Source organism: Sinocyclocheilus grahami, unplaced genomic scaffold (genome assembly GCF_001515645.1).
Source record: "Sinocyclocheilus grahami isolate Dianchi unplaced genomic scaffold, SAMN03320097.WGS_v1.1 scaffold60.1, whole genome shotgun sequence".
Classification (NCBI taxonomy): domain Eukaryota; kingdom Metazoa; phylum Chordata; class Actinopteri; order Cypriniformes; family Cyprinidae; genus Sinocyclocheilus; species Sinocyclocheilus grahami.
In genome coordinates this window covers 818,367-839,219 of record NW_015505239.1, presented here as the reverse complement: position 1 = coordinate 839,219, position 20,853 = coordinate 818,367, and the positions used below count along the sequence as shown (strand labels likewise).

At 37.8% G+C, this 20,853-nt stretch overlaps 3 protein-coding genes across 5 annotated transcripts in view; all 3 read left to right on the top strand.

Annotated features, from left to right (window-relative positions):
- The window catches only part of LOC107584455 (poly (ADP-ribose) polymerase family, member 3), a 10,190-nt gene extending 3,963 nt beyond the window's left edge, over window positions 1-6,227 (top strand). The window contains exons 3-12 of one of the 3 annotated variants that reach the window (XM_016271081.1): window positions 964-1,157; window positions 1,278-1,403; window positions 2,263-2,442; window positions 2,528-2,672; window positions 2,980-3,200; window positions 3,441-3,596; window positions 4,017-4,097; window positions 4,381-4,558; window positions 4,746-4,889; window positions 5,022-6,227. In XM_016271081.1, the coding sequence (XP_016126567.1) occupies window positions 978-1,157; window positions 1,278-1,403; window positions 2,263-2,442; window positions 2,528-2,672; window positions 2,980-3,200; window positions 3,441-3,596; window positions 4,017-4,097; window positions 4,381-4,558; window positions 4,746-4,889; window positions 5,022-5,203 (1,593 nt within the window). In that variant the 5' untranslated portion in view covers window positions 964-977 and the 3' untranslated portion in view covers window positions 5,204-6,227. The remainder of the gene's footprint in view (window positions 1-963; window positions 1,158-1,277; window positions 1,404-2,262; window positions 2,443-2,527; window positions 2,673-2,979; window positions 3,201-3,440; window positions 3,597-4,016; window positions 4,098-4,380; window positions 4,559-4,745; window positions 4,890-5,021) is intronic. The other 2 variants (XM_016271080.1, XM_016271079.1) reach the window with 2 other exon arrangements.
- Window positions 6,228-10,636: 4,409 nt separating this feature from the next.
- gpr61l (G protein-coupled receptor 61-like) lies at window positions 10,637-14,606 on the top strand. Its single transcript, XM_016271142.1, has 3 exons — window positions 10,637-10,789; window positions 11,018-11,108; window positions 13,070-14,606. The coding sequence occupies exon 3, from the start codon at window positions 13,159-13,161 to the stop codon at window positions 14,443-14,445; it is 1,287 nt and encodes a 428-aa protein (XP_016126628.1). The 5' UTR covers window positions 10,637-10,789; window positions 11,018-11,108; window positions 13,070-13,158; the 3' UTR covers window positions 14,446-14,606.
- Window positions 14,607-20,507: 5,901 nt separating this feature from the next.
- The window catches only part of LOC107584495 (caveolin-2-like), a 2,563-nt gene continuing 2,217 nt past the window's right edge, over window positions 20,508-20,853 (top strand). The window contains 1 exon segment of the mRNA XM_016271128.1: window positions 20,508-20,690. Coding sequence (XP_016126614.1) covers window positions 20,508-20,690 — 183 coding nt within the window.

Below are 20,853 nucleotides of genomic sequence, written 5' to 3'. Positions count from 1 at the left end.
CCATGAATAAAGAATGGTATCAAAACGTCCTGCAAGAGCGACTTCTTCCAACAATCCATGAGCAATTTGGTGATGATCCCTGCATTTTCCAGCATGATGGAGCACCATGTCACAAAGCAAGAGTGATAAAGAAGTGGCTCGAAGATCATTACATTGAAATTTTGGATCCGTGGCCAGGCAACTCCCCGGATCTCAATCCCATAGAGAAGCCGTGGTCAGTCCTCAAAAGGCGAGTGGACAAGCAGAAGCCCACAAATTGGATCGCCATCAGTCAGGATTTGGCCCAGAAGCTAAATCCAGCATGCCAGAGTGAATTGCAGAGGTTATGAAGAACAAGGGTCAACACTGAAAATATTGACTCATTATATATTTTTTGCCAATAAAAGCCTTTAAAACGTATGATATGCTTATCATTGCTTTTCAGTATACCATTGAAATGTGTAAAAATAATCTACAAATACTGAAGCAGCAAACTTTGAAAAAACAAAATTTATGTCACTGCCAAAACTTTTGGCCATGACTGTACTGCGTTGATTTATTGTTTTTGCCAATAAAAGCCTTTAAAACGTATGATATGCTTATCATTGCTTTTCAGTATACCATTGAAATGTGTAAAAATAATCTACAAATACTGAAGCAGCAAACTTTGAAAAAACAAAATTTATGTCACTGCCAAAACTTTTGGCCATGACTGTACTGCGTTGATTTATTGTTAGCAATCTTTTGAAATGTGATATCATACCTTTTCATCAAACTTGTTGTTGTTTAAATTTCCTTTTAAATTCCCACTTGTTCATAATAGAAGTTAAGTGCATAACAAAATATTCTGTGAAATGTTTAGTTGTGATATTGCAATGAAGAATCATTTATGATTTCCATTTTTAAAATGTACGTTGAGATATATATGATCAGGAAATGACACTAAACTTACCAAATATAAACTTTATGATTACTTATGAACTGAGAGAGGAAAGAGGATGGCACCTAAGAGAAGGGCAAAATCAAGCACCAAAGCTGGAGGGAAGAAGGTAAAGGAGGAGCCTGAAGCTCCCCCGAAGGACAAGTTCACCTCTGCCAAAGAGGCTCTGAAGGCAACAGTGCCACAGGTGAAGGGCACAAGGAACCCAGACAGCTTCTGTCATCTATCAAATGCTGAGGTGAGACTGAAGAAGTAATTCAATTGCAAATTAGCAATGCGAATGCAAAAAGTAATGCAAATTATTACTCAAATTACTGCTTGCCCAGAATCACAGAAAAGTTTTGGTCTAAACATACAGGTTCACGAAGATTATGACTGTATGCTAAACCAAACCAACATTGGAAACAACAACAACAAATTCTATGTAATCCAAGTCTTAGTGTCTGGAGGAAAGTACTATTGTTGGACAAGATGGGGCAGAGTGGTAAGTTAGTTTCTTTCTTTTGTTAATCAAATATATCACAACATGATGTGCAAAAATGCTCTTGTAGCTAGGCCTGTCGCAATAATCAATATATCGACTTGTCGCACAATATATGTACATGACCTCAATCATTTTTGGTGACGCAATATATCGCCCATTATATCTACTTAAAAATGAATGTCACCATGTTTTGTACATTCCACTTGCGTCTGTGTCTTTTGCAGCTTCTCGTACATAACGTGGTGTAGTCATGAGGTGCTAGTTCACATTTTAAAAATGCTTCTACAAACAAAGTTTCATCTGCAGATATGGCCTTGTTTAGGGATCTGTGCCTTTGTGCATACGGACTTCTGACTGCTAAGTAGTGATTGTGTTTTTCAGCAATAGTGTGCACCCTTAATTTACAGAGAAAAGAAGGTCTGGAAAAAAATCTGTAGATGGAAAAATCTGCATACAAGTTCTTAATGCATTTTTCTTTTTTTCTACTTTAAAAATATGCTAAATGCATAAATTATTATTACTTGTTACTTTGCACTTTTTGTTAGAAAATTTTTATTTACTATTTATTCAAGTTTTTTAAGGTTTCTAATATTTTGATGCTTAATTTCCATGATCTAAATATTCTTAAAAATTCAAAGTTTGTTGTCATTTGGAAGTGTGAAGGCCTTCTTGCATTATTATGCTGTTACATTATGATTATATATTCAGTGGCATAAAATGGTCTTTAAAATTACAATAATATCGCTTATCGCAATTATTTCTGGGGCAATATATCGCACAACAAAAAGTTGTTATCGTGACAGGCCTACTTGTAGCATCTAATAGATGACTAATTTTTGCTGTCTTTCACTGTTTTCAGGGAGAGTCAGGCCAGAACAATTTAGCCGGTCCATCTACCGTTGATGCAGCCATTAAGAATTTTGAAAAGAAATTCAAAGATAAGACCAAGAATAATTGGAGCGATCGTGAAAACTTTGTCTCGCATTCTGGAAAATACACATTGATAGAGGTAGATGGGGACCAGGAAGCAGAAGTGAAGGTATTTAGCCTGTTTGTCTTTGAAGTTTTCAAAAGAATAACACAGAAATGGAATAACACCATTTCTAAAATTTTGTTTCATTCAGGTGGACATTGTAGACGGTGGAGATGTGAAGGTGAAAACTGAACAGCATGTTCTGCCTTGTACATTGGATGAGGCAACTCAAAGACTCATCCGATTCATCTTCAACAATGACATGTTCAAAGAAGCCATGACCAGCATGAACCTGGGTTAGTTTTGAATTATTGTGTCCCAGTTCTTCTGTTCCTTTCAATAGCCTTGTTATTGTGGTTCTTTTTGATAGCTGAGAAAAATAAGTTATGTCTTTTAAAACTCTATGAAGACTGCCGATCACTCACATTTTACATGTGTTTCTGAAGGCCACAGGGGAGTTTTGGCAGTGTGATTGTGAACTGAAGATGTGACTTTCTGCTGCCTTTTTGAGTCCTGTCTACCACTTTTCTGAGTCCTATCTGTAACATTAAATAAGATTCATTTTTGTGGAGGAGTTTCATGTGTCGCATATTTCTCTGTCAGATATTAAGAAGATGCCCTTGGGGAAACTCAGCAAGCAGCAGATAGCCAAAGGCTTTGAGGCTTTGGAGCAGATTGAAGCTGCAATAAAGAAGGGGGAACGGAACAAGTTAGAAGAACTCGCCAGCAAATTCTTCACCATAATTCCTCATAACTTTGGCCGCAACAGACCACCTATCATCTCTGATGATTCTGTCCTTCAGGGCAAGAAGGAGATGCTTTTGGTGAGAATCACAACAGTTACTGTGTACCGAGTTTTATTAAATAGTGCCTAGTTGTCACACTTTCTACTGTATTCGTCAGAGAAGGTTATTTGTTAGTCAAATCATGCATAGCCCAAAAAAGTCTTTGCTACAAAAACACATTGATCTTGTGTGTTAGATGAATGACCAATGTAAAGTGCTTTATCATCTGGATAAGAATTACCAAAATCCAAACTTCCCTATTATGCTTGTACCTTTTAGGTTCTTGCAGACATCGAGATTGCCCAGAGTCTTAAAGCTGAATCCGAGAAAGCCAAAGAAGAAATGAAGGACACAGTGCCACATCCATTTGACCAAAATTACCAGTCTCTGAAATGCAAGCTAAGCTTAATGGATAAAAAGTCAAAGGAATTTAAGGTTTGCATGCACAGAAATCTATACAGTCTGCACAGGAATTCTGGAGTTCAAAATCTAATGGCAATCTGTAAATAAAGTAAAAAAAAAAAAAACAATAAAAATTATGCAGTGTATGTTACTAGCATAATACTGAAAAGTTTAAAGAGGTTTAATAAGCAAGATTTTTAGACTTGCTTATTACATTTTTTTTCAGCTTGCAGTTTATTTCCAAATTTAAATGAAAAATCACATTCTCACTGAAGACATGAATACATATTGAACACATTGTCAATGCTGTTAAATATTTATCATGTCATGTTATGGTATATATTTAACCTTTAAGTTATTAAAATCTTTAGGATTTAAATTATGGCCATTTACTAAATTGAGTTGTGGTTTGAAATGCAGTGCAGCAATCTCAGAAATGTTTTCTCTCTCAAGATTATTGAGAAGTACTTGAATGCCACTGGAAGAATAGGACTCACTTTGGTGGATGTCTGGGAAGTTGACAGAGATACAGAGGTGAATAGTATCGCGTAAATCAAGTTTAAAGCTTACGCAATGTTAAGTGTTATTAAAGCAAACAGTAAAATTGTAACTGTACAAAAAACTCTTACTGTTTAAATGCATGCTAATGTTTTTCTATTTGAACTCCTTTTAGATGCCTATTAGATTCCTAATTTCATTTCAAACCAGCAGCAAGCACTGGGCCTCAGTGGGTGTTCAGAATTCTGTTCATTACCAAGTCTTCTTCCCCTAATTAAATCCTTTGTGTGTGCGTGTATGTGCGCATTTGGTTGTGTAGGCTGAGCGCTTCAGGGAAAATGATGCATTGGAGAACCGGAAGCTGCTTTGGCATGGAACAAACGTGGCAGTGGTCGCAGCCATTCTGAAGAGCGGCCTTCGCATTATGCCCCATTCTGGTGGACGTGTGGGCAGGGGAGTCTATTTTGCTTCTGAAAACATCAAATCAGCTGGCTATGGTGAGGAACGGGACCTTGTTTGCATCAGTATAGACTTCAAATAAAAAAGCACTATATAAACACATGTAAAGTTTAGTTAGATACAACATGGCAACACAATGGCTGAGATTGTTTGGTAATTGTGGTAGACATTACTAAAAGGCACTTTTTATCACTAAATTGTTCTTTTTTCTTTTTGTGTTTTCAGTGTGTCCATCCAACAATATTGGCATCATGTTTCTAAATGAAGTTGCTTTGGGAAAAGAGTACACCATCACGCAGGATGATTCCAGCCTAAGGAAGGCTCCCGCTGGCTATGACAGCGTAGTTGCACGTGGAAGCCAAGAACCAGGTTTTTCCACTTACAATCAAAAATCATTCCTCATTTATCTTTTTACGCATGTACAGTATGTTAAATTCTGCATAACATTAGCTTCTTGACAATGTCTGTAAAATCTTTAATTTATTTCTTTTTTTTGTTCAGATCCCTTAAAAGATGTCTTCATTGAGTTAGATGGTAAAAAGGTGGCAGTTCCTCAGGGAAAAGCCATAAAACAACAGCGGTACCAGGGAAGTTCCTTCTTCAACAGTGAGTACCTCATCTATGAGGAAAGCCAGTGTTGCATCCGATACCTCCTGGAATTGAAGTTCAGTTCTTGGAGCTGATTTGAAAACCTGGAACTGTATACAGTTACAGTTATGCATATATAACCACTTATAAATGTCACCTGCTACGTGGTTACACTCTCACTTATAAAGCGTTGAATGTTCAGTTATAATCATTGCTATTTTATAATAATTTTGTTATTATTAACATTATTGTTATTTTGTTAAGTTGAATGTTAAATTGTGATTGTGTGGCAGTAATACAGTTTAGCAATGTTAATTTGACGGTTCCTCTATTTATTGAGTCGGAAAGTCTAATAAATATTTAATCACTTCATTGCACCTTTATTATGTACTGTAAACTTGGTCAATATAGCCATTACAGTATGTTTGCTCATTTTGCCTTCTCTGATTGAGGTTTGAATATCTTCTTGTCATTACTCTTCTGTAACTGACATGTTTTTCATATTAGAAAGAAACATAACTATGGGTTTCTGTTCTGTCATAAAAAGTAAATGTTCACTTTAAAGCATTTGAAAAAATGTTGAATCAGTGTTCAATTTGATAAAAAATAAAGATGAAAAAAGGCCCAAATTAAGAGGGATTTTCTCCCCCAAATTAAATACCCTTATTTTATACAGAATAAGAGTATTAAAATACTTCTAAAAAATAAAAATACTTCTAAGTGTGATTAAAGCCAAATTGTCTACATTTCTTTTAAATGATATATTTTCTAAAATTATAATTTATTTTTGTTGTACCTCATTCAAGTTAAATTTAGACTAATTCATGCAGTTATGTGCATGCAAGCTGCTCAAACATTGCTGACAAGCACGGATTATGAAGGATGTATAATGCTAATATAGCTCTTTATAGACATTTCTGTTTGGTCAGATGTTTGCTTTATCAAACATTTGTTTAAAGCTTTTTATTCAATTACATTGCACTACAAAGACAATAGATATATGTCCATATATCTATTATATAGTTTTTTTCTCTGATATGCTATGGTGAGCTTTGAAGTAAAATTGTATTGTAAATGTTGATGTGGGTTAATCTGAACATAATAAATAATAAATAAATATATAGTTGCACTGTTGTGTTCTCCTCATGACCAGTAGATGTCTCTCTTTTTTTAACTACTTGCATTAAACATTTCTATGCCATGAGATCCACAGAACTGTATCTATGCAATCAGTAAAACTGTTTTCAATGGTTTTAGTTAGATTTCTGTTATATAAATGAATCTTTTCTAGACGTTATATGAGCATTTATAATCATTCAGAGATGAAGTGGACAGCAGTACAAAGACAGTCTTAAAGCACATTCTTTAATCACAATGATCACACATGCCCACTTAATACAACCTACAAATAGAATTATACAGTATTATACTGCATTATAGACAAGCCTGCATATTTAATAACCATTTAATGCACTATAGCATTTTGTCACAGATTTCACATCTCAAGCACACATAAACCAAACTTTTGTAAACCATGTAGAATTTAGAACTCTATTTGTGTTTACTTCATATTGTATAAATATATACAGTTCCAACCAATAACTTGGTTTTTATATTAATGTGTTTTTGGGGCAACTTGTCTCCCCAAAATATTTAATTACAAGCTATGTCTTCTCTTTAAATCTCTCTGCTTTGAAAATTTGCTGAAACTGACATTTAAGTATAAGAAACTAAATGAAAAAATCAATCAAACACTGATGATTATTGCAAAATATGTCTTTCTTTCTGTAAGTAAATACATCCAAACACTGATTTTTTTTTTTTTTTTGATGAATGGTCTATTGAATAATTTTTTTGAATGGTCCAGGATATCTTCTATAAGATATAGCCGACATACAGAGTCACAGAATTCACTAAATAAATGAATGAATATAAACATTTATTACTAAATTAATTAGGTAATAATTAGGTACCATGAGGTAATATTGCCGTTTTTCTCAATCGCTTGGATCAGTTCTTAAATGAGTTTTTTTTTCTCAAAACAATACGTTCAGATGTCTGAACAATTTGTTTCTTGTTCAGATTTGCAAGCAAATTGTCTGTGTTTTGGCATGTGTGCAATTGTCTAAAATGTGCACAATAACTAAATGCACATGGCTCATTGATCAAAACAGATGAGTTGATTCTTAGTGAAATTGTCAAACTCTTCACAACTTCTAAACGTTCTTTCATCATGTGAGCCATCACATGCAAAATGATCCATTCAATTATCTATCAGACAAGCATGTAAATTCCATAAATATCAGACATGGAATGATTGTAATTTTCACTGGAAAATTTCAGCCCCTTTGCAACCCAACAAATAATGAAATGGGGATCGCAATCTTGCCAATCAATCAAGTTCGTAAGCATATTGTCAGACTTTTGTACCTGTTTTGCCCCCGTAGTTCTTCCTGTGCTTCCTTATTTGGTCTTGTTCCTGTCCTCATTCAGTCTTATTAGTTTGATTAGTCATCCCATGCACCTGTGTTTCCCCAATCATCCCCTGTCTCTGTCAGTTCTGCTCGTTATGTTCGTGTGTTTTCTTCCGTTTCCAGTGTGGATGTACCCTGTGTTTAGATTGTATTAAAGACTGTATTCACTATTCCTCGTCTCCATCGTTCCTCGCCAACGCAGAGTGTAACAGAAGACCCGACCTACACCGTTACCTCTATGTTTTCCCCTCCGTTTGTTTTCTCGTTTTTCTCTGTCTTTTTTTCCCCGTTGTGTGCCCTTATGGATCCCATCGTCTGCCCGGAGTTCCTCCTCCTCCTGCTGGAGCAGGGGGAGCGATCGCTCGAGGACCATACTAGACTGTTCCAGCTGCTAGCTAACACCACCAGCTACCCGGACGACGCGCTCTGTGCATTCTACAACACAAGTTTAAACACCGCGTGCAGAGCGCCGTCGTCCGAAGATGGTCCTCGAGTGGATTTCACCACGTTTGTGGAGTGGAATCATGTCGAGAAACGGATCGCCTCTCACCGTCACTCCCAAGGAGCCCAGCCCACCATCTCCCCGCTGTGCGGAGCTAAAGCCCGAGCCCACCGATGACGGAGAGCCAATTCCCGCCGCGATCTACGAGCCAGATCCCATCGTCTGCCCGGAGTTCCTCCTCCTCCTGCTGGAGCAGGGGGAGCGATCGCTCGAGGACCATACTAGACTGTTCCAGCTGCTAGCTAACACCACCAGCTACCCGGACGACGCGCTCTGTGCATTCTACAACACAAGTTTAAACACCGCGTGCAGAGCGCCGTCGTCCGAAGATGGTCCTCGAGTGGATTTCACCACGTTTGTGGAGTGGAATCATGTCGAGAAACGGATCGCCTCTCACCGTCACTCCCAAGGAGCCCAGCCCACCATCTCCCCGCTGTGCGGAGCTAAAGCCCGAGCCCACCGATGACGGAGAGCCAATTCCCGCCGCGATCTACGAGCCAGCGCAATTCCGAACGACTGAGCGGAGGATCGCCCCGAAAGTAGAGCCCAAGCCGTCAGACCAGGTGTGTGAGCCGGCTGCAATGCCCATCGCGAGGGAGAAAGCCCCTCTGCTCGCCCTCAGCCCACCATCAATACGGTGCGAGTGCCGCGGGTCTGCCATCCTCCATCGTCGCCATGGCTGGAGCATCCCTCTCCTCTGCCTCCTGCCTCTGAGGCTCGGACTCCACCTCGACCCGTAGACCCAGCGGCTCCACCTCGGCTCCTAGCTCCCTCGCCTCCACCATCACCCGTCGATCCACCACCTCCACCGGGCTCCTTCGTCCCTCCGGCTCTGCCTTGGTCGGGCGTCGACCCGCCATCGCCTCAGGACTCCGCTCCTCCGGCTGCCTCTCGTCGCTCTGTCCCACCGGCTCCTTTGGGTTCCTTCCTCCTGCCAGCTCCACCTTGGTCCTCAGTCGCTCCGCCGCGGGCCTCCGCCTTAATCACCAGAGCCCTCGGGTCCACCCTGGCCCCCCAGATTCTCGGCATCCCCCTGGCTCTTTGGCTTTCCGGCTCCGCCACCTGTTCTGCCGCCGTTGGTTGGCCCCCTGGAGTCGGTGGTCATTCCTCCTCCATGGCTCCTCCCTCTGTCGGCTCCACCGTGGGCCACCGTTATGGCTGTGGCCTGGGTCCAGCTTGGCTCCTCCTGCTCCAAGCCCCTCCTGTCTCCTCCCTGGCTCCTCCCTCCTTCGTCACCTCCCTGGTTTCTATCTGCCGGCCCCCTCCCGGGTACCCGTCCACCTCCTGAGCCTCCTCCCAAGTTCCCACCCATGCCTACCTCTGCTGTATCTACGGTCCGAGGACGCACCTTCCGGGAGGGGGCGAAATGTCAAATTTTGGACCTGTTTTGCCCCCGTGGTTCTTCCTGTGTTTCCTTATTTGGTCTAGTTCCTGTCCCCTGTCATCCCCTGTATTTAAGTCCTAGTCTGTCTCTGTCGGTTCTACTCGTTATGTTCGTGTGTTTCCTTCCGTTTCTAGTGTGGATGTAGCCTGTGTTTGGATTGTATTAAAGACTGTATTCGCTATTCCTCATCTCCATCGTTCCTCACCAACGCAGAGTGTGACGCATAGTTTGTCCAGCACAATCACTACCATTTTTGACAAGGACAAACCTAAACAGCAGTGCTGTATTAATAAATTTTTATTTGTACAGTACATTTATCTGTAGAAATGTGTTGTGTGAACTGCGAACATTCAAAGTTGCATGTTGTGGAAGAGCAATAGGAAGATATGTAAGAATGTGTGGTGGTGTTGTAAGGGGAAGACAACAGTGTGTAAAAATGAATAGGCAATGGTGAAATTTCAGTTTACATATAACACATTTCTAAAAAAAAATTACTTTATACATAAAAATGTTCCTTTTCTTTTTGTGCGCTACAGTGTTGACTTTTCCCAATACATTTTTACCTACTGTTGAAATATTTATCTAAAATGCTCAGTGTGATACACACAGAAAACTTCTTGTATAGTATAGAAAGCAGTCTGTCAACAAAAAAGAAGAAAAATGCATATAACAAATATGAAATGAAAATGCATATAACAAATATTTCCATGGTGAAAAAAAACATCTAAACATTTTGACCAGTGTGGCTCACACAATACAAAAATACATTTTATTTTGGTGGCATCGACCAAGTCACTGACACAATAACTAGGTTTTGAAGCATGAATTAGATGTTTTGGGTGAGTTACTACCATTTGCAGACATGCAATAGGGTTCTGATGTTTCCGCAAACAGTTTTGACAATTGCACTTACAGTTTAAAGACTGTTTCGAAAAATTAGCCAAAGCAATTGAGAAAAACTGTAAATAGTATGTTGATAAGTTTGTGCGAATGCCAATGTATTTGAAAAATGTCATTCTAAGAGCATGTATCAAATCCTCACAAGTGCTAAGTGAATGAATGAATGAATGGTTTGGTGAAGCTACAATGGACCACTAAAGTATCTTCTTGTATAATGGGGTGCAGTAGGACCCAGGGGATGACTGCCACTCTGGAGGACAGAGGAGTGTGTGTTTGAAAGAGGAAGAAAAAATCACAGAGACACAATGTGTGACAGTCACAGCCCTTCACAGCACCGGACACAGTGTGGAAGAGCATCCTGACGGACACCAGCCTAAGTGGTGTGAATACTGATCAACACCACTGGAAACAGGAAGAGCAGGTGAGACCTTATCCTTTCTGCTTCACCTGGATTTTGTTAGATGGAAAGGGCAGCATAGGGACACCTGTATGAACTTCGCTCCTAGGAGCCGGGGCTTTCCTGGATGATAATACTTTTGAGGGTTTGTGATGCACTTTGGTTGTTCTCCACTAAAATCACCTGAGATGTTGAGTGTTGAAACACTGGCCTCCTGTGGGATTTGCACTGCACTTGTTTTAATGTCTGCAGGAGGAAAGTTTCCACACGTGTGAAAAATGTCCAGATGTTCATGTCACAAATCGGATTGGAGAATTATCAAAAAAGTCCCTGAAGTTGACAGGTAAGAAAAATCACATTGTCTTCTTCCACAGCCAGTTATGAATACTGTGTGTTGAGGCGTCATGTGAGGATAATTCATAACAGCAGAGCACAATTTGACGCGACAGCAGGTCATTCATTTTAATTCAGTGGAAAATGTGTTTTCGAATTTCCAGTGAAGTGAGAAAAAGTTAATGTGAGGGTCTGTGGGTCGGGGGAGGGGACGGGTCAGCGCATAGGGTGGGTGTTTTGAGGGGAGGCCGCGGCACACAATCAGGTATGACTCATATTACCCCCACTGACAAAAAACAACAATAACAACAGTCATGTTGTCCTCTGACTTTATTGATCCCTGAATGTCAACAACCCATTTGTGCAAAAAACATATTATGCTCCTGTTGGGTGAAAGCAATCTGTCAGTTGCCAACAAGGAAGGACAGGATGTTGTTCTGCCCTCATTAGCATATAGAGAGACCTGGTGAGTGGGTTGAAACAAAAATAGGGGTGATCTTCCATAAAGGCTAAAGTAAAAGGAAATTGATGCTGTGGTTCTGGGAATGATCTGGAACCTTACAGAGGTGGCCGACAATTTAAATAAACTATGCACTTTCTTGATATGAGATGATTTCCCATATGCATTCAGGACTTATTCATTAACTTTGTATGAGGGAATGCCCTTTTCATTTGCACTCAAGTGTTTAGTGTGTGTAGGTAATAACAGCCTCTGTGTTCTGATAATAAATGCATGTTTAGTGAGACATCAGGGGGATCTCTCTCTCTCTCTCTGTCTCTCTCTAGCTGAATGATGAGTGATGGAGGCGTTACAAATTTACATAACTAATCATTATGGCTATGGAACAGTCACCAATCCTCTTAATGACCCTTTGCACAATGAATTACGGAGTAATATTTTCTTATCCTCTTAAGGACTGTGGTTTGCAATGTGCAGTATTGATTTTTTTTGTGGAAATATTACACAACAGTTTGTTGATTATTCAATTTGAATTTTGAACAATTTACAGCTTACTTTATTGTAGCCTTTATATTTAGTTTTCAGTAAATTAACAATCAATCTCCGCACACCTGACGGCAATTGATAGGTGTGTAGGAGACAAAGACCAAAAAGATCAAAATTAAAGGATAAAGAAAACAAATCCTGCACACTGCCAATTAGTGCAAAAGTATCAAAATATGTTTAATAATGTTTCGGTTGCATGACCTTCATCAGGTATCTTCCCAGGCAGATACCTGATGAAGGTCATGCGACCGAAACGTTGTTATTAAACATATTTTGATACTTTTTGCACTAATTGACAGTGTGCAGGATTTGTTTTCTTTAATATTTAGTTTTCAGGAAAAATTATACTTTTATCAAAAATGTGACTTGTAACTATAAGAAATATTTATTAAATATATTAATATATTTAATTATTAATATAAAAAAATTATGAAAACAAGTACTGTAATTTCAAAAATGTATATACCTTATATATACCTGCACAGTATATATATATATATATATATATATATATTTGATGACCATTCAACTATGTATTCTGACCTTTTCTTTACAAACAATATAAATGTCATTAGAGTATAGTAGATCTGTTTTTATGTTTGATAGATTCTTAAGAGAATAGTTCACCCAGAACATTTTTTTTATAAAAATGTACTCACCCTCAGGCCATCCAAGATGCAGATTAGTTTGTTTATTGGAAAGGATTTGGAATATATATATATATGTGTGTGTGTGTGTATACTCTATCACTTTGATGTTTATATTCATTCATTTGTTTTTATATATTAATTAAATATTTACATATAAGAATATATAATAATTCTATTTGTAAATCACATTTTTGTTAAATGTGTATGTTAAATGAATAAATGTAATTCTATCTGTCTAGAGGTTCCTAACTTGGAGGTGTGACATCTGACATCACATGAAATTCAGTTTTAATAGATCTTTTCATTTCTTCTTAGAGATGGTTTCAACACAAATGCTTGACACAGAGAAGAAAAAGCAACATTTAAGCATGGAGAAGCTTGGTTCCACCTCAAGCCCATGAAGCATGGAGAAAGCCATGCCAGGTCTGATGCTGGGTCTCCTGACCAATCTCACAACTCCAAATGACACGTCCGGCCAGCGGAGCACAACCAAGCCTACCCCTCCCAGCATGGAGGAGGTCATCCGCTCAGAATCCCAGGTTAAGGATCTTGTTGGGCTGTTTTGCATGGTGACCCTTAACCTGGCAGCCCTATTGGGCAACAGCGGACTCATGGTGGCCATTGCCCGAGCTCCTCACATGAAAAAATATGTGTTTGTGTGTCATCTTTGTGCAGTTGACCTGCTTTGCGCTATATTGTTGATGCCTCTCGGGATAGTATCTAGTTCTCCGTTCTTTAGCACTGTAGCATTTACTGTTCTGGAGTGCCAAGTCTACATCTTTCTAAATGTGTTTCTCATCTGTGCCTCTGTTCTTACTGTGACCGCCATCAGTATTGAACGCTACTACTACATTGTCCATCCTATGCGATATGAGGTAAAGATGACTCTAAACCTGGCGCTCGGTGTCATGGTCTTCATTTGGGTCAAATCCATCCTGCTGGCATTGGTTACGCTTCTCGGTTGGCCAGCGTATGGGAATCAGAGCTCCATTGCAGCGGCCCATTGCTCTTTACACTGGAGCCACAGCCGCCTCAGGAAGGTTTTTGCTATTCTCTTCAGCGTGCTTTGCTTCTTGGTTCCCGCTGTTGTGATTTTTGCCGTATATTGCAATGTATACAAAGTCGCACGAACGGCAGCCCGTCAGCATGTACCGATGCCCACCTGGACGGCCAAACAGGCCAAGCGCCGCTCGGATTCCATTAACAGTCAGACCACTATCATCACCACCACCCGCAGCCTCCCCCAGAGATTGTCTCCTGAGAGAGTTTTTGGGGGCAGAAAGGCTGCTATAACCCTGGTCGTCATTGTAGGCCAGTTTCTTATCTGCTGGCTCCCGTACTTCAGTTTCCACCTTCACATGTCCATCACCACTCCACTTCAGAGCCCAGGGGACATAGAAGAAGCCGTCATGTGGCTAGCGTACTCCTCGTTTGCTGTGAATCCCTTCTTCTACGGTCTTCTGAACCGACAGATCCGCGAGGAACTGATAAAACTGAGAAAATGTTGCGCAAGTAGACCCGTTGAACTTCAAGCCTCCAGTCACGAAGGTTCCATCCAGGAAAACTTTCTTCAGTTTTTGCAGAGGACCAGCAGCACGGCTGAGACCACCAGGCCCAGTTGTGGCAATTCCAGTCCGAGGAATAATGTAGATCAGGGTGCCAGGTTACCTGGCCAGATCCCTGAGGAATGACTAAGAAAACATGTTTCTAGTCCCACAAGCCAAATCAGGCCTTATGAAGTTTTGTTATTAATAAAAAGAGCATTAATTCAATGTTAAATCCATGCAAAATCAGATCTAAATGCTCTTTAGATCAGTGTAATGTAATCTATGTATCCATAATTTGCTGTTATGGTTCCCATAGTTCAGTGGCAACAGTAAGTATTCATGATAAGGTTAAATATCAAATTTCACAACTTTTGTTGCATATTCATTGTTTAGTTATCTGGGAATCAATCTCAGCCATTATTCATTCGTTTCATAATATCAACACTCATAGTCAATAATTACTATTACTTAAGACTCATAATGGTGCCTATATTGATATTATCATGACAAATATCATTAATAATATTTTGTACATTATGTCAGTGAAAATAATAAAATATATTTCTAGCATTTGAAATGTGCTTTAATGCCTCACTTTGTATGAAGTTTCTCACTCCTTAAGTTACATTACCAGGGATAATTCAGTTTGCTTTGAGAAAAAAAACTTATTTGTGTATCTGAGGCAGCACTGATGTTTGCTGCTAATTCCATGTTGCCCTGTAACCATGGAAATGTGATGAGACAGAGACTTGCATAGCAACAGGGCGGCTTTGAGTATTGTCCTAGCAGATTGGCTGAAAAAAAAATTGTATTACCTATATGGTAATACCTTGTTTATATGACTATTATGTAGGAAGAAGTTTTAGATGTAGGCTTTTAATGTAACCTTTGAGAGCAATATACTAGAAATCATTACCATGCAATGCAAGTGCACAAAATGAGATAACATGCTGCAATTTTATGGTCTTTTGCCCTTTAGTGTACAACTTTAACAAACCAGCTTGCCAGCTTGTTTGTTCTTAGCAAACAGTAACAATGACCTTTTACCGGTTTATATTGCAGACTAGATGTTGAATTTGTTTTAATTATGTAACTTGGGCTTTACAGTACATTCAATGCTTTAGTTAAGTAAACATTGTTTGCTGGTGTGTGTAAACGACAGTGGTGGAAGGTACTGCATCACATTTCACCCCCCTATATATATATATATATATATATATATATACACACAGTATATATACTTCAAAAATAAGAACAAAATTATTGCAATGAATGTTGAATGTTTTTCTCCTTGTAATTCCGTTTTTCTCAGTTGTGATTCCCATTGCTGTAATGCAGTGCAGTACAATTAATTTTGAATTTATTTAGCATAAATTACAACAAATACTACAAAGATTTTAAATACTTTACAATATTTATTTTTTAAGAATTATTTCCTCACATTATTGTAAGATTTGAATTGGAAAATGTACATAATATTATAAATTATTTATTATTATAAATAATATAATAATAATATTACTAATAATAATATTTATAATACTTATTATTAGAAATCAGTAATGATTAAATTATTATTAAATTATATTATATATTTTTTTTATTTTAGGGTGACAGCACATGAGCATATTTTTGGCAGACTCAATCATGAAATAAGTCATTATGAAGTTCCAGGTCACTGCAGGTACTACTGTACAGTATGTGACAGAAAAGACTGAATGAAGCCATATTCTTGCTGCAGATTAGTCTATGGTTCAAAACAGGTCTTTCTCATCGGTGATTCAATAGAGAGTGACCAAACACTTCAAACAATGAGAGAGTCAGAAACGGGGAGAGAGAGAGAGAGAGAGAGCGAGAGAGAGAGAGAGTGAGAGGCAGGTACATGTGGGGCTTGATTAGGGATTCATAAACTTGAGTGTCCCTGTCATGATCAAAACAAGGCCAGGCAAAAATAGAACCTGAAAGGATTTAGACATGTTGAGGTGAAGATTAAAGGAAAATGATTAAAGAGGAAGGGAATCATGGTCAGATGATCAGCACCAAACTCCACCCCCTCCACAATGGACACAATAATAAAGCGATCAAGATGCTGTAAGGTTGTGTGGATTACAAATGGACAAATGCTTTAATAAAACTGTAATCTGAATCACACCAAAAATTTTATTTATTTCCCCCCTCTTTCCCACTTATATTGTTAGTAAAGGTTTTTGCCTTAAATAAAAAATACTCCACAACCATTCCACCCTCTTTCTGACATTTAAAATTAAACGTACTATTTTATGCCATTAAAATTTCTACATAAACGTTGGATAAATGAGCAATAGTGTTATAAAACAGTGCCCTATAAAATTTTTGGATTCGAAGGATTATTATTATGGTGTTGTTATTATTATCATTATTATTTTGATTACATAAAACATCAAAGTAACAATATGTTTTGTTCTATTATAAATATTGTATACTATATAACTATAATTAGACTATTACTGTATATAAACCTCAGGGACATTTTTAAAATAAACGTCAATTGCTTGTTTTTAAAAATGGGATCTGAATGTACAGGTGATACACCAAACCAGGAAGAGCAGAAGTTTGAGCTGATTTGATTTATTTAGTTGTTCGCCCTCTTGGCATTTAGTAATAATCAAACTCTTCTTATTATCTCAGCATGACTGGGTAGGCTAAGTGTTTAAATGCTCAATAGAAGTCAAAATTAATATTTATTTGATTCATTTCAGTTGTTTATGTAAATGATTTGTTTATGCAATGAGGACAGAGGACTAAGATGATGTCTGCATGTGCCACGTAACAACTGAGCAGTTTGGATGCAATTTTGCGCAATTTAGCACTCCGAATCCTGCTGCTGAAATCCACTTAGCTAGTGGGATGGAAGTTTATTACATCAATTTAGTGGCACACGAGGGTTTTGATGTCATGATATCAGGCTGATTGCCTTTTTCACACCAATGCACCAAGGGAATCCACATGATCTGTCTCGTTTTTCACTGTATTAATGAAAACATTAAAAGCAGAGAGTGCTTAAAGTACTTAATTATTATTGCTGATGGAGCAGTTTTACATATTGATATCACAACCAATTATGTGATCTAAACATCACACATTCTAGGAAATTAAATGTTCTTTTAAGGTAAAATAAAAGCTGTAATTTAAGTTAAAATTCAAAGTACAATTCTGTGTTTGCTACCTCATTTTGAATTAATCAAAAATATGTAGTATTCAAAAGGCATTCTAAATTCCATTCTGAATCGTATACAGCCTACATCAATGGCAGAATAGACTTGAATCCTTCATTTCCAGAAGCCAGATGTTTTCAGGCTGAGCCATGTGGGGAATTAGTCCTGTTACACAAGCATTTTGAACCTAATCAGTGTGATTATCTTAATGGTACAGAGCGTCTCTGTACCATTAAGGTGAAAACTGAAGGATCTCTGTATTAGAAAAAAATGAATCTCTGGGACAAGCTACATCATATTAAGTATCATAGAATTCAGGATTTTTTGAAAGTTAATTTATCATCTTCTATCCTTGCACATATGAGTCTCTGGAAGGACAGTCAGGAGATTAACAATGTTCCAGCTCTCAGATGAAAAAGTGTCCTCTCGCAGACAGTCAAGGCTGACAAGTGGTTATTAATAGGAGGCTGTGGAAGATGATCTCTTAATGGCTGTAAAGGTTGGAGAATGCAGATGTTCCTAAAATCCACCGTGACTGCTTTCACCATAAGGATGAGGATTTTTTCTTGAGTTAATAGGCAAAACAGATATGTACATTTTTTTGGTTTTCATTATAAATCATTTGTTGACAATATGTAATAAACAAAATATAGGAAACTTTTTTCTCTCAAATATCCTATCAATCTACATTTCCTTGAAATCATAGTCTTTCTGGGATGTATTATTGTATTTTTATTATCACTAGAGTTGCGTTATTCTTTGAATAATGTAAATGAAAATCTTTGCTATATAACTATATGTAATTATAAATTAAGTAAAATCTCTTCTCACGGCCACAAAGAACAATGGTGTGCCAGTGACCTTTAGAAATGGCACATATTGCCAGTCATTTAGTGATGAAGAGCAATCAGTCGTCAAATGCCCATCAACTCTGATGAAGAGCTCAATTTTTTCTTCAAACTGTCAAACTACTTAACAGTGAAATTAACATACAGAATAATACAGTTCAGCTGTGTTTTAGAGATGAACGCTCCCACTTCAAACCTACAATAATGCAGATTTTCCTCAAGGCTCATGAGCATCCCTGACCTTCACTCCTCAATATAGATGCTTCCTTCACTCCCAGGCCCAGCAAGGACACCACTCCTTACTTTGTAAGCAGTGACCTTTCATTTTCCCTCTCCTTCACACTTTTCTTCTATGCACCTCCCTTTATTTGTTTTTGGTGTCGTAATGCGTCTGTCTCCAGTCAATGCCCCACTAGTCAACATACAGTGGCTGCAAAAAGTATGTAAGGAATAATTCACCCAAAATCGAAAATGTATTCACCCTCATGCCATTCGAGATGTAGGTAAGTTTGTTTCTTCATCTAAACAGATTTGAAAAAAATTTGTATTAAATCACTTGCTCACCAATGAATCCTCTACAGTGGGTGCTGTCAGAATGAGTTCAAACAGCTGATAAAAACATCACAATAATCCACAAGTAATCCACACCACTCCAGCTGCATGTTTATAATAAACAAATCCATCATTAAGCTATGTTTAACTTCAATCCATTGTTTTCAGCTAAAACACAAGTCCTCTATACATAATACTGCTTTCTCAAGTAAAAAAAAATTTAAATAAAAATGTCATATCTGAATCAGAAGAGAAGCACGCACAGATCAAGAACTGTTTACAAGTAAAAACAGTTCAAAACAAATATGTGACCCTGGACCACAAAACCAGTCTTAAGTTGCACGGGTATATTTGTAGTAATAGCCAAAAATACATTGTATGGGTCAAAATGATCTATTTTTCTTTTATTCTCAAAAATCATTAGGATTTTAAGTAAAGATCATGTTCCATGAAGATATTTTGTCAATTTCCTACCGTACATATATTAAACGTATTTTTTGATTAGTAATATGCATTGCTGAGAACTTCATTTGTATAGCTTTAAAGGCAATTTTCTTAATATTTAGATTTTGTTTGCACCCTCAGATTCCAGATTTTCAAATAGTTGTATCTTGGCCAATATTGTCCTATCCTAACAAACCATACATCAATGGAAAGCTTATTTATTCATCTCGATTTCGAAAAATTGACCCTTATGACTGGTTTTGTGGTCCAGGGTGACAGATATGTCGGTGGATTTTAATGTGAGGGGACAGCAGGGGATGGATTTTTCGCTGGAGGAAGCATTATTATGGATTGTGGATACATATTTGGCCAGAAGTGATGGTTTAAAGGTATTTCACTTTACAAGACATTAATTCATGCACTAGAGTCATGTGGATTACTTTTGGATTGTTGTGATGTTTTTATCAGTTGTTGAGCTCTCATTCTGACAGCACCCATTCACTGCAGAGGATCCATTGGTGAGCAAGTAATGTAATGCTAAATTTCTCAATGCAAAATAAACTCATCTACATCTTCAACAGCCTGAGTAATTTTTCTGGCTAATTTCTTTTTTTTGGAGTGAACTATTCTTTTAAACCACACATAAACACATACATTTAATTCATAAATATACATTTTACCAATACGTTTTTTTGTTGCTTTAGGATATTTATTAGATATTTATTCCATGCAATGAAATTCATATATTTTATTACATGTGACTATATCTTTTATTACAGTGTCCAAATACTTTTCCAGAGCCACTGTACAATGTAATGAAGTCAACATACACAATGGGAAATATTTATCCATCTAACTCTCCTTTCTCAGACATTCCACCATTTCTTCCAAAGTCAATTAACTAACCACTGCCATGTGCTAAATCTAGTAATTCATTTGGAATTTTATGTCATTTGTCCTCTTAGAAAGTTCATTCAGACCTTGATGAGACTGCACAAATATTTCTGCTATGTCCCATCTTAGTGTAAGTGATTTAATCTCTTATTGGTAAGATGCTTTGCAATCTTGTTCTCAGTATGTCCACAGGAAGCCTGTAAGACAATCACACAAACACACACACACACATACTACTGCACACACTGGACCTCTGAAGGACATCTCGATAGACATGGAGATAAGTGAAGAGGAGGAGGTGGTGTCTTCACTCTTGGAGCAGTGTGAAATTAATCCAAATGATACTCCTGGTGTTACAGAAGCGCAAACAAAAGGACAAGATTCATTGGCTATTCACAGTAACACAAAGGCTCTCATCAAGGACAGGGACCCAAAGGGAATCAACAAGTGTCTTATGGTGAGTCATACAATCAACACAGTGCAGACTTTTCAGGCTTACAAACATTTGTATGTGTACTAAATGAGAGGTTTCTCCAGACTGATGGTGGTCCCATTTAGACCCTTTTCTCTGTTTAGATGCAGTATTAATATATATATATATATATATATATATATATATA

What these genes read in the sequence shown, in the direction of transcription:
- gpr61l (XM_016271142.1), top strand. Translation starts at nt 13,159, where the DNA reads ATGGAGAAAGCCATGCCAGGTCTGATGCTGGGTCTCCTGACCAATCTC.